The 11650-nt window shown below is 41.4% G+C and overlaps 1 protein-coding gene across 1 annotated transcript; it reads right to left on the bottom strand.

The window, feature by feature from the left end:
• Positions 1-3785: 3785 nt before the first annotated feature.
• On the bottom strand, positions 3786-8269 carry BRS3 (bombesin receptor subtype 3). The gene is made up of 3 exons (XM_038586614.1): positions 7836-8269; positions 5860-6211; positions 3786-4199 (listed from the first exon to the last, which is right to left on the bottom strand). The coding sequence occupies exons 1-3, from the start codon at positions 8267-8269 to the stop codon at positions 3786-3788; spliced, it is 1200 nt and encodes a 399-aa protein (XP_038442542.1).
• Positions 8270-11650: the final 3381 nt, after the last annotated feature.

Raw genomic sequence — 11650 nt, 5'->3', positions numbered from 1 at the left:
GATTTTTAAATAGTAGCTTGGGTTTGAGTTGGTTTTTTTTTTTTTTAAGTACATTTCTTTTTCATGAAGTTCTTGTTCTGTTCCAGACTACAGGAGAACTGAACTTGCATGCTTTTTTATATATATAATATAGATAACATGAGTTTTATTAGGCTCACTTATTTAAGCATTGCTAAGTATTTCTTCCTGGATCCCAAAATAGTGTACAGCTGTTTTCAGCAATGTGTTATTGGGCTCCCATTTCATTCCTGAGTGAGTTCACAGCATAGGTGATAATATGTTACACAGCCCTACTACTGCTCGTGACCCTCTGAATGCCTGCTGTATCCACAGGCCCCTCTGAACAGGTGGCCAAAAAAATTCCTTATGCGTAGGTCCCATGTGACCCAGCCACTGTGGCCCACAGGCTGCCCAGAGGCCTGTGAGGTGACCTGATAGGGTAGCCCTGCATCCTAGACTGAATTTGGCTATATGAGCCAATAAACTGCCTTGTCTAGAGACTGGAATGAGTATGGAATGGGCAGGGACATGGTCAGAGTAGCACAGAGGCAGGGAGGCCCACATAGGCAACCTAATAAGCAGAACAGAGGCCTGCTGTGAAGAAGTTCCCCAGAGGTGAGAAGAGAAGCTGAGGAAGGGACAGAGGGTCACTGAGTCACCATAATAATGGAGCAGTGGAGTTGGGAGCTAAGCACATTTGTGCCTACAGTGGCATTCTGTTTGGCCATGAGACCTGACTATTGTTTTTGCTTTAACAATGCTATTGTCTCTATGAGGCCTGGTTCCTGTGTGTTATCTCCCTGTGTTCTCCCTGGTAACTGAGGTAGTCTGTAAGCCTCTCTGTAATCTTTTTCAAGATTTTTTGCAAGTTACAGAAACACTCAAGGTAACAAGCAAAACAAAACAAAACAACCTATATATTTCTTACAATGATGAAGATAGCACCTGAAATTCCAGGATTGAAATGTAGATGGGTCTCATGAGGGGCTACTGGACCCAGGAAGCCAAACCAGTTCTCAGGACCTGGAAAGCCAGCTTCTCTGAATATCTTCATCTTTCTCTCTTTGACCTGTGTTAGGGCACTGTGTTATGGCCCTAATAGGCCATGGCCTTCTTGGTGGATAAAAAAAATACATTCACTTGTAAAAGCAGAGACTCCTTGGCCAAAGAAGTCTCCTGCCTGGGTTAGGAACACTGGAGAATTACTGAACTATACCAACTAGATTTTTTAAAGGGCCTATTCAAGTTCATTCTGTTGCCACTTCCTGTAATCTCAAGGTTTAGTGGAAACAAAAGTAACTCCTTTTACAAAGTTACAAAAGAGTGATGGATCCCTGACCTCAGAGGTTTGAAACTACAGAAAGTCTTTAACCTCAAACTTGCTACTTTCAGTGGATATGCCAGTGTTAAATGTTTGCCAGCACTTTCAGCTTCAATGACAAAGACTCACCCATTGCACATTTTGGGAATACCTGAGTTTGTGACTTTGTTTTCCTGTTTTGTTACATAGTATTATGGTCCCGTATCCTAAGATGGGTTGGGGCAGACCCTGAGCAAAATTGGGACATATACAGAATTTGTTTTCCATGTACCAACCTTTTGCCCATTTAGGACCCTCTGCAAAGAAACAAAATCTAGCATAATAACATTTCTGGCACCACAGTAGGCAGTGTGAAAGCAATTGTGGACATTGGGGTCTACTTAGGTAGGTTAGGACCATTTGTTAAAAAAAAAAAAAAAGAGACCACCCCCTCTAAAAACAAAATAAAAACAAAGCCATAGATTTTAATCCCAATTCCCCAACTCTGGATGGGGGGGCTGATGCCCTATAAAACCATTTAGGGAATTATTTTATATCAGAACCCCAAGTCGCCTACAGATTGCTAAGAGGGAAGAAAATGAAAGTTCTTTGAGTTCTAGTTTTATCAACTGCTAAACAGCTTTCTTGGCTTTTGTTATCTGGTACTTTTATCTATTTCTAAAATGCTATGTTTAGGAAAGTAAAGATGTAGTTTTTACTTAGAGTGAGGAAACAGTAAAATATCCGGGAGATTTATGACTTGAAAATAACTTAGGGGCGCCTAGGTGGCTGGCTCTTGAGTTTGGCTCAAGTCATGATCACTGGATCCTGGAATGGAGCCCTGCATCAGGCTCCAAGTTCAGTGGGCCATCTGCTTGACATTCTCTCTCCCTCTGGCCCTCCCTACCCACCCCCCACCCGCTAGCATGTGTGTGCGTGCTCTCTCCCTCTCTCTTTCTCAAATAAATAAATCTTGGGTTTTTTTTTTAAAAGGACTTAAATGTTATTAAAATGGGTTCTCAGTTATATTCTGTTATAACTATTGTTTCTAGAATATAAAGTTACACAAAGTCATTTAAAGTTTTATTTCATGTTTGTTTCCCACCACTTATTACAATGTCCAACCTAATACTAATACAGTATTGGCACCCCCACTTTCAGTAAAACAATTTTACAGAAATGTAAAGTTCAGTGTTAATATATATCCCCTTTTTGAGCCACATCATTAGCGAAAATTCACAACTACACAAGCCATTTAAGGAAAGCTCAAAATTGCCAAAGCATACTCCAAAATCGAGTTTTTGGAAATACAAATATAACTATAGTACCAAACTTTAATTTGCCCCAAGAAAACATTTTCTAAGACCACAAACCTATATTTGACACATCAATTGACAAAAGTTTGTCTGAAATAACAATTATTAAGCTTATAGAGTTAGCAAGTAGGAGCAGAGGATAGAAAATCATAACCTTCCATCTGATTTCCAAGGGCAGAGTAATTAGGTCACACTCTCACAGAACTTAGGCACCCATCAGGTTTAAAGAAGTCAAGCAGGAGGATGACCTGGCAATAATTGCACACCCAGATGTTAGGGATTTCATGTGGTACTTCACCACTTTTTAGAAAGAGGGCACTGCTTACCAGAAAGAAATGAATTCCTTAAAGGAAGAATTTCAGACACTGGCAGTTTCACAGATTTTTTCAATGGAGGTCCTTCTCTGGGGCCTTCAAATGACAATAAATATGACTACTTTGTCTATGAATAAGGCGAGTTCGTCACAGTATTTATTAAAGATAGCTTTGCTCAGTTATCAATCAGTAGTAGTCGTGAGTAGAACTATATTAAGTCAGTGTTGACCCAGTAAGCCAAACACCCTGCCTCAGATCCTTACTCAGAACTTTATACTCGCTGACCCCCAAACATTTCCATTGTAATTGCAGAGCTTTCTTATAATGGAATAGAGATTAATGGAAAAGAGCAGTCAAAAAACCCTGCGAAGGTTTATTTTTTAGGGCTTAATTTCTTAAGAAAACTGCAGAAGAGAAGTTTTATCTCTTTTTGATCCCCTTTTCATATGCAAAGCATAATCTCTAGATTTACACCACATAATAAACGCAAACACAGTTTTACGAAAATCACAGGAGTATAGGAGAAATTAGAAACATGGATGTGATGCGAACAAATAAGATTTTTCAGTGTCATCTTGTTTATTTCACTCTCTCTCCTATTCAACCTCCCATAGGATTCACTGACATACAAACGTGTCTTTCTACACTTAGTGGGGCTTCATTTTATTTAGAAAGCCCAATGACAATGTATGTTGACAAAGAATCATGGTGTGTCTTTTACTTTATAAGAATCTTTCACTCCTAAGATTTCAGCACAATTCACAAACAAAAAAAAATCCTGACACCATACACCTACGCATAGCTCAGAGTCGGATACACATGCTGGGAGGAAAAATACCATTTTTAATTGAAAAGCTAGACTCTGTCATCTTCCTTCTTTACACTACACCCAGTGAACAAGGTCACACTGATTTCAGACACCTGTGAGCTTCCAGGGCCTGGGACCCTTCCCATCACAGCCAGGTTGTTAAGAGGGGTATCGGTGGGAGGAGGGTCCGGCAGCTCTGTCTTGCAACAGAATAACTGAGCTTTAAAATGCTGCTGGAAGGTTTTGCTCAGCCAGTAAAGAGCAAAGGGGTTTACGCAAGAATTGCTGAAAGCCAGAACCCGAGAGAAAATGGTGACAATAAAATGAATGGCAGAGGGGTCCACGTAGGTTTGATAAGAGAATGAGTGGTAGAGATACAAGAGGTGATTCGGCAACCAGCAGAGAGCAAACAGAGCCACCAGCACCAGGACGGTTTTGGCAATTCTCTTCCGGGATTCAATCTAGAAGTGGGGAGGAGGAGAAAAATGACCACAGAAACAATCATTTAGCTGGCAGAGATTTTAAAGAGCCATTCTCTAGATTACATAGAAATTTACGGTTAACAGGCTGCAGTCCCTTTGAGCATGCGTTTGTGAAAGAACTGCTTGCTTGGAAGGTGTGGGAAGGCAGCCTGTGCCTATAGAATACAGCCAGTTAATTGGCATGGTAAACCATGATCTTGGTCTCATTAGTTCTAATACAGAGACTCCCAGCCCTGGTTTTGAGAGACTCTAGGATGTGTCCAATTACCTCAACGGTGTTGTGGAATTCTTGAAATTTTAATTTGATTAGAAATAGAGGCTACACAAAACTGCTTTCTCCACCAGCAGAGGCTGACTAGGTTAGAATGTTCTTACGGGGTTCATGGAAGTGGCCAAGTCGGTACCAAAAATGGTTTATGATCTATAGGAATTCTGACCATATAGTGAAGGAATAAAAACCAGTGTGTCAAGAGGCCAATGCAACCATCTCCCTCCTCACCCCAGAAAGATAGAAACCCTCTTGTGTGTGTGTGTGTGTGTGTGTGTGTGTTTAATCAAATGGAACATTTTGGCAACATTCTTTTTATCCTGTTCATATTTCTGGAAGGAGGGCACACCTGGCTCTTGCAATGGTCTTTTTTTTTTTAAATTTTTATTTATTTATGATAGTCACAGAGAGAGAGGCGCAGAGACACAGGCAGAGGGAGAAGCAGGCTCCATGCACCGGGAGCCCGATGTGGGATTCGATCCCGGGTCTCCAGGATCACGCCCTGGGCCAAAGGCAGGCGCCAAACCTCTGCGCCACCCAGGGATCCCTCTTGCAATGGTCTTAAGCTTCTGTGAGTCTCTGTGTTCTCTGCCACCAGCACTTACTTTATCCCTTGAGCCCTCAGTTTGCTCCTCTGTGTGTAAGTGGTTTGCATTGAATAATGTTAGGGCGTCTTGCCAGTTCTATCATCCCGTGTCTTTCTATCATTCTGTTACACTTTCTAAAACAAAAGATGCTTCCCTTCGTAGTCTCACCTTGGGTGCTGTTCCTCAGTCTTCCACAGGATGAATAATTTTGACTTCTCCCAAACTTCAGCTGTCCCTTTTCTACCAAAAGCAGTCCTACCATGTATTGAATGCTCACTGTGCTCCAGGAACTAGGTTGAGCACTTTATATATATATCACCCAGTCTCCATCTTCATTTTACAGATAAGGAAATAGGCTCAGAGAGGTTAAGTAACTTGCCCAAGATTGCTCAGTTAGTATGTGGTACAGCCAGAATGAAATCCTGGGGCTGACAGACTCCAGAGCCCGTGACCCTAACAAAAATACTGCACTGCTATTGCACTTATTGCTCACAGGTGAAGCAGAAATTTCATTTCTAAATTGATGCATGAGGGGCGCCAGGATGGCTCAGATGGTTAAGCATCTGCCTTCATCTCGGGTCATGATCTCAGGGTCCTGGAATCGAGCCCCACATTGGAGTTCCCAGCTCAGTGGGGAATCTGCTTCTCCTCCTTCTTCCTTTCCCCCTGCTCATTCTCTCTCTCTCTCTCTCTCTCTCTGTATCCCTCTGTCTCAAATGAATAAATCAAGTCTTTAAAATAAATAAATTAATTAATTCATGTATGAGTCCTGATTAATACATACCTGCTTGCGAGCATGGCTCTGTTCCTCAGTAGGTATGTTCAGGGTGCTTTTGTAAAGAGTCCTGGCAATTAGAGAATAATAGACAGAGATAATCGAGAGTGGAATAATATAGAACACTAAGAAACACAGCAGAGAATGTATCTCTTGCATGAGCTTCTCAGAAACAGGATAAGAGGTACACGCTTCAAGTGTCATATTTTTGTCGGGATCTTGTAAAGTATACACATTTGAAAATATAGCCTCAGGTAGAGCAATTAGCATAGACACGATCCAGACGCAGCCAGCTTTGGCACAGGTCTTCAGGATGGCATTGGAGGGCTGCCGCTCCAGTGGCTTCACAACTGCCTTGTATCTAGAAACACACAACCATAGGCAAAAAATCAAAATAAATACCAAAACTATAGAATCTTGGGGTTAGAAATGACCTTAGTGGTCATCCATTTCTGCCTCCTATCCACATATCTATAACCAACAACATCAACCAACTGATATTATTATGATTTCAAATACATTATCCGTCCCAATATTTTATATTTATGCTAATCATCCTTTTCTCCTATTCCCTAATAGTAACTATTTCAGAGTTGCAATTTTAGAATTTTGTGTGTAGACCCTCTATTTAGGAAGAATGCATTTTTTTTCAGCATGATTTTTTGGTATGATTGAGAGTAATTCATTACTTGTGTAGAACCTTACATGTTCTAAAAGACTTCCTTTTTGCACAAGTGACTGCTTTTAAACCTAATTCTCCTTCCTTCGTGAGTGAACAGTCGTCAACCTTCCCAGAAAAGATTTCCAAGAGTTTGTGCAGTGAAGAGAAGAGGGTTGATTTCTTCTCTGTTCATAAGGGCTACTTTGTTGCCCAAGCTGATCTGTGGGTAGATTTAGAGCAAGGCAAGGGTGAAACCGGACACCCTTTGCCCGTACAAAGGTGCCTCCTTATGCTAACAAACCTTAAAATCTACAGCCTTTAAGTAAATCTACCCTCAGATAGAATATAAAGCCAGTCAAAGCAAAAATCCATAAAAGACACAGGGAAAGCTTTTCCTCCTCTTAGATTCCAGAATCTGAAGAAGCAATTCCTTCTGGCACTGCTAGGCATTGATTAGTTACAGGCTTCTAGCAGGCTTTTTTTTTTTTTTTTTTTTTTTTTTTCTAGCAGGCTTTTTAAAGCATCACTTTTAACATTTGGAGCCTCAATTTTCTCCCCTGCTTTCACAGTTATTCTACACTAGGAACACAGAAAAACACAGTACGTAGACCGAAAATACCCTAACAGAGCCTGAATACACGGACTGCCAGAGGTTCTCACACGCTCTATCCATAGAGCTCTAAAAGTCAACCGGATTAATTTATTTCTCCGGGAACAAGACTGTCACCGAATGCCTATGGAGAAAACAAATACAATTAAGTGATGACATTACACTGAGTTACCAGGCAGCCGAAAACCTCATCGTTTTTCTGCCACTGGCTAATTTGATGAATTTCAAATAAATTGGATGCGTGCATCTTTTTACCATTCTTCCGTGGACAATAACGTATATGTGGTCAATTTCACACCTATGCTGATGTTTTAATGTTAACAATATTGCACCACTAGGCTGCACTAATGTATAAAGCATGAATTGTTTTTCTTTTACACCTGGAACGGTTTGCCTTACTTACTTAATAAATAAACGGGGAGGGGGGAAACACTGTTCCGTATTCTTTCAAGCAAACAATTATACTTCAAAGAGAATAAATTATTCCTAAAACACACAATTTCAGCCTTTCCTCCGATGCTAACACAGGAATTTTAACATTCTTACACCAACTTTTATTTTCAATGCCCCCCCTCCAATTTTCTAATCTTACATCCACGTTGCAGACTGTAAGAAAAGCAGAATAGTAGCCTGTGAATGCTAAGTACAAGCTTTCCTCTCTCTCTTTTGCCTAATTTTACATCCTGACAAATAAAACTGAGGAAAGAAACCCACCTGTCAGCGCTGAGAATGGTTAATGTGAACACTGATACACCAACAGAAGTGAGCCGGATAAAAGAAAGCACCTTACAGCCAATTCTCCCGAACAGCCATCCTTCTGCAAGGTAGTGGGTTGCATCCACTGGCACACAAGTTAGCAGAAGTAAAAGATCCCCAAAAGCCAAGCTGGTGATGAAAATATTTGGAACTGTTTGCATGGATTTGGTCTTGAAAAAGACTTTGATGAGAATAGCATTTCCAAGGATCCCCACAGAAATGATCACAGCATAAGTGATGTAGATGGCACACAAAGCTTCTATTCCTGGAGAGTTGTCTCCGGTCCGTCCTTTATTTGTGGTATCATTAGGAACGAGAGAGCTTGATGATTCTGTGTCATTTGTGATTGGAATTAAAGTCTCATTAGGTGACTGAGGCTGTCTTTGAGACATTTCTTCTGAAGACTGCCTTTAATATTTCTTCTTCGCAGTTTAAATGTAGTTGATTGTCACGTCTAATGCCTACGTCTAGTAACGAGATGGTAGAACAGAGCAGAATGGCAAGCAAATTCAAGACGCCCGGATCCTCCTTTCCTTCAGTTGTTCTGTGTCTCCCAGCATGCTTGGCTAAATGCTTACCGATCCTGGCATTGAAGGGTGGGAGGTGGAGGAGTTTTATTGGCGTTTCCGTGACACAGGGAGGGGGGTTTGGGAAATGCTCTGCAGTTGCTTGTTCTTCCCCTGTTGGGGAATCTTATCAATAACTAGTTATTATAAAATAACACTTAATGTTTAGTAGAATCACCCTGTTTCCTTGTCTGGCCATGAAAATCTGTATAGGTCTTGTCCGTTTTTTTCCCCAGAACTCATTCATGTCTCTGCAATCAGAAGATGGTCTAATGCATTTTCTTTTACATGATAAATAAGTAAGTGTGTCCCCTGAAGCACAAACTTGAATCCACTTCTCTAGATTTAATATTGGAAAGGCGCTGAAGCAACAAATCATTCACACTTTGACGGGGCTGATGTCACTTCCAAGGAGGAATAATGCAGGTGACCCTAGGCTTATCACCTAGCTCTGACACACAGTAATTCCCCACTCTGTGCACGTTACCGGGGCCATGCTGCAGAAGAGCACAGCAACCTTTTAAGAGACAAGAAAATCCAGGCAAACCACCAGTTGCTTTGTCTCTGAATGTCCTAATCAAGCAGTTTTTTTTTTTTTTTTTTTTTTTTTTTTTTTTTTTTTTTTTACTATTTGATAGTTTCAATGCCATATGCATTTTTAAAATGCTGTTGAGGGTTTCTCTCCTCATAAATGGTTAAAATGAACATGTTCTGTTCCAAAGCAAAATAATACAGGACCCTGCTCAGAGGTCCTGACACAAAAGGACTTGTAAGGATGAAAGCCATTCGGGGCACCTGGGTGGCTTGGTCAGTTGAGTGTCTGCCTTCAGCTCAGGTCCTGATCTCAGGGTCCTGGGAATGAGCCCCATATTGGGCTCCCTGCTCAGCAGGGAGTCTGCTTCTGCCTCTTCCCATGCCTCTCCCTCTATCTCTCCTCCTGCTCCTGCTCTCTCTCTCAAATAAATAAATATATTTTTTTAAGGATGAAAGTCATTCTTTTCCAATGAAGGAATGTGGCAGGTGACTCCAGAGAGGACGGGCATGTAGATGATGTTTACATCAAGTGGAGAAAGAAGAAAAGGAAAGCAATCACCTTAGTAGCAGCAAGAAAAGCCCCTTGTTTTTTTTTTTTTTTTAAGTAAAGGTTTTTTTTAAGCAATGAATTTGTTCTTTTTTTTTAAATTTTTACGATAGTCACACAGAGAGAGAGAGAGAGAGAGGGGCAGAGACACAGGCAGAGGGAGAAGCAGGCTCCATGCACCGGGAGCCCGATGTGGGATTCGATCCCGGGTCTCCAGGATCACACCCTGGGCCAAAGGCAGGCGCCAAACCGCTGCGCCACCCAGGGAACCTGAAAGGCCCCTTGTTAAGGAGGATGTAGGTATGTGATTTCGTGTGTGTCTGTGGGGTGAGGGATTGCTTGGGACTGGAAGGCCAGCAGTCTGAAGGCATTTAATAATAACCTGCGAAGAACTCCCAAAAATGATGAAATTCAAAGGATGATCTCTCTATGTAGTGAATTTTTAATAAATATGTCCATATCAGAGTTAGTCTGGGAAGTGAAATGAAAAACAGCAAAGTATTTGGCTAGCCAGTGAACAGGAGGAGCAAGCAAGGATTGCTCTTTCTACCTGACAGAGTACGTGCAATAAATTCTACAGGGAAAGTGAATGGGATGAAGTGAATCAATTATCTGGTTAAATTGAGCCCCCCCCCAAAATCACACCCATCCCTCCACCCTTTATAAAACTACCCCTACAGCTTGAATTACTCAGCCATAAAACCTTTTTCTGATGGGAATGGGGAGGGGAAGTATTTGGATAAACCCAACTCCCTTAGCTTTTAAGTATACACACACATAATTTCATGCACTGGGCTGGCTCTTTAAGGTCATCTCTACAGAAAACAGCTCTATATACAGTTCATATCTTGTTCTCACAAGCCAATGATAAAATCTCTCTGGGATTCCTGTGTGTCATGTAGCAAAGAGCAAACAGTATCTTCCAATTCACACCTCGGCTGATGGCCACACAGCACTGTTTCGTAAGAAACAAACTCTTGCGTATGAGTTCCAAAATTATCTGAATTCCAAAGATCTCAGGGCATGCTTTCATAAGGCTGCAGCCATAAGCGTGCCTTTCTTTTTCCCTGCTCCTCCTGGGCAGAAGATAGTAGTGGTGTTGGGGCACTGCTGGAGCAGTGGTGTTCTTGGATCTCTAGAATTCCAGAATTCCAGAATATTGGAGATGGCAGTGAACTCAGAGATGCTGAAAGCAAATCTATTTTTCTCAGATGCAAAAATGAGGTTCAGAGAGGGCAAGTATCTCATGCAAGGTCACACAAGTACTCAGTAGCAGAGCTGAGGTGAAACGGGTTCTCTTTGAATTCTGAAAGGTTGAAAATCAGTGACAAGAGCAGAGCAACATTTAGTTCCTGACAATGAGCCATATTTGCTCATTTGGCATCAGAGACTCTGTATTTCTGCATGTTCTGTTAACCAAAGGACAAGGGGTTTCCAGACTAGCAAGTAAACGATGATAGATGATTCATGTGCATCTGCCTCTCTATCTACTTACTTTACCTTATAACTCATCCACAAAGCATAGCAATGCCTAGTTAATTATTCCTAGTTAAAGTTGCAGGGCACTTAGCCTAGAGAGAAGGATGGAATCCTTTGTTGTTCATATTTGGTGCATAAATGGTCAGTATTAGCATCCCAGTTTCTCAAAACCAATGACTCCTTAGAGATTGAGCAATTGTAATATGATCCTAATGTAGCCTTTTAACCAGGTAAGTGTTGGATAGTGAACAAATAAATTGCCAGTTTTCTGAAGTTGGGTCTCCTGATTTGGTCCCTTCAGTTAGTGTTGCTAAAATCTTTTTTAAATCTCCAAGGAGCTGGGCCTCTAAGGGGGCTGCAGAGCACTTTTCTGCCTCTGAGGTGGTGGAGGAAAGGAATGAGAGGGCTGTTGCTGGAGAGAGGTTGTAGATTTGGCATCAACGTTCTCAGTCATCAGTGAATGGTTCCCAAAGTTTGGCTTGTGTCTGAATCACTCCGAAGGCTTATCAAAGCATATTACTGGATCTCACCTCTGGAGTTTTAATTTGGGTAGGTCTGGGGTGGGGCCCCAACATTTGCATTTCTTTATTGTTGTTATTTAAAGGTTTATTTATTTATTCATGAGAGACACACAGAGAGGCAGAGAC

The sequence above is a fragment of the Canis lupus genome, chromosome X (genome assembly GCF_011100685.1).
Source record: "Canis lupus familiaris isolate Mischka breed German Shepherd chromosome X, alternate assembly UU_Cfam_GSD_1.0, whole genome shotgun sequence".
In the NCBI taxonomy this organism is placed as follows: domain Eukaryota; kingdom Metazoa; phylum Chordata; class Mammalia; order Carnivora; family Canidae; genus Canis; species Canis lupus.
Note: the sequence above shows the minus strand (reverse complement) of the source record. Positions and strands in the feature narration are given on the sequence as shown.

Bases quoted from the DNA above. Each gene is read 5' to 3' on its own strand.
- BRS3 (XM_038586614.1), bottom strand. From the start codon at position 8,269: ATGTCTCAAAGACAGCCTCAGTCACCTAATGAGACTTTAATTCCAATC. The intron at 6,212-7,835 runs GTGGGTTTCTTT...GTGTGTTTCTAG, and splicing joins ACCATTCTCAGCGCTGACAG to ATACAAGGCAGTTGTGAAGC. The intron at 4,200-5,859 runs GTATGTATTAAT...CCCCACTTCTAG, and splicing joins AGAGCCATGCTCGCAAGCAG to ATTGAATCCCGGAAGAGAAT.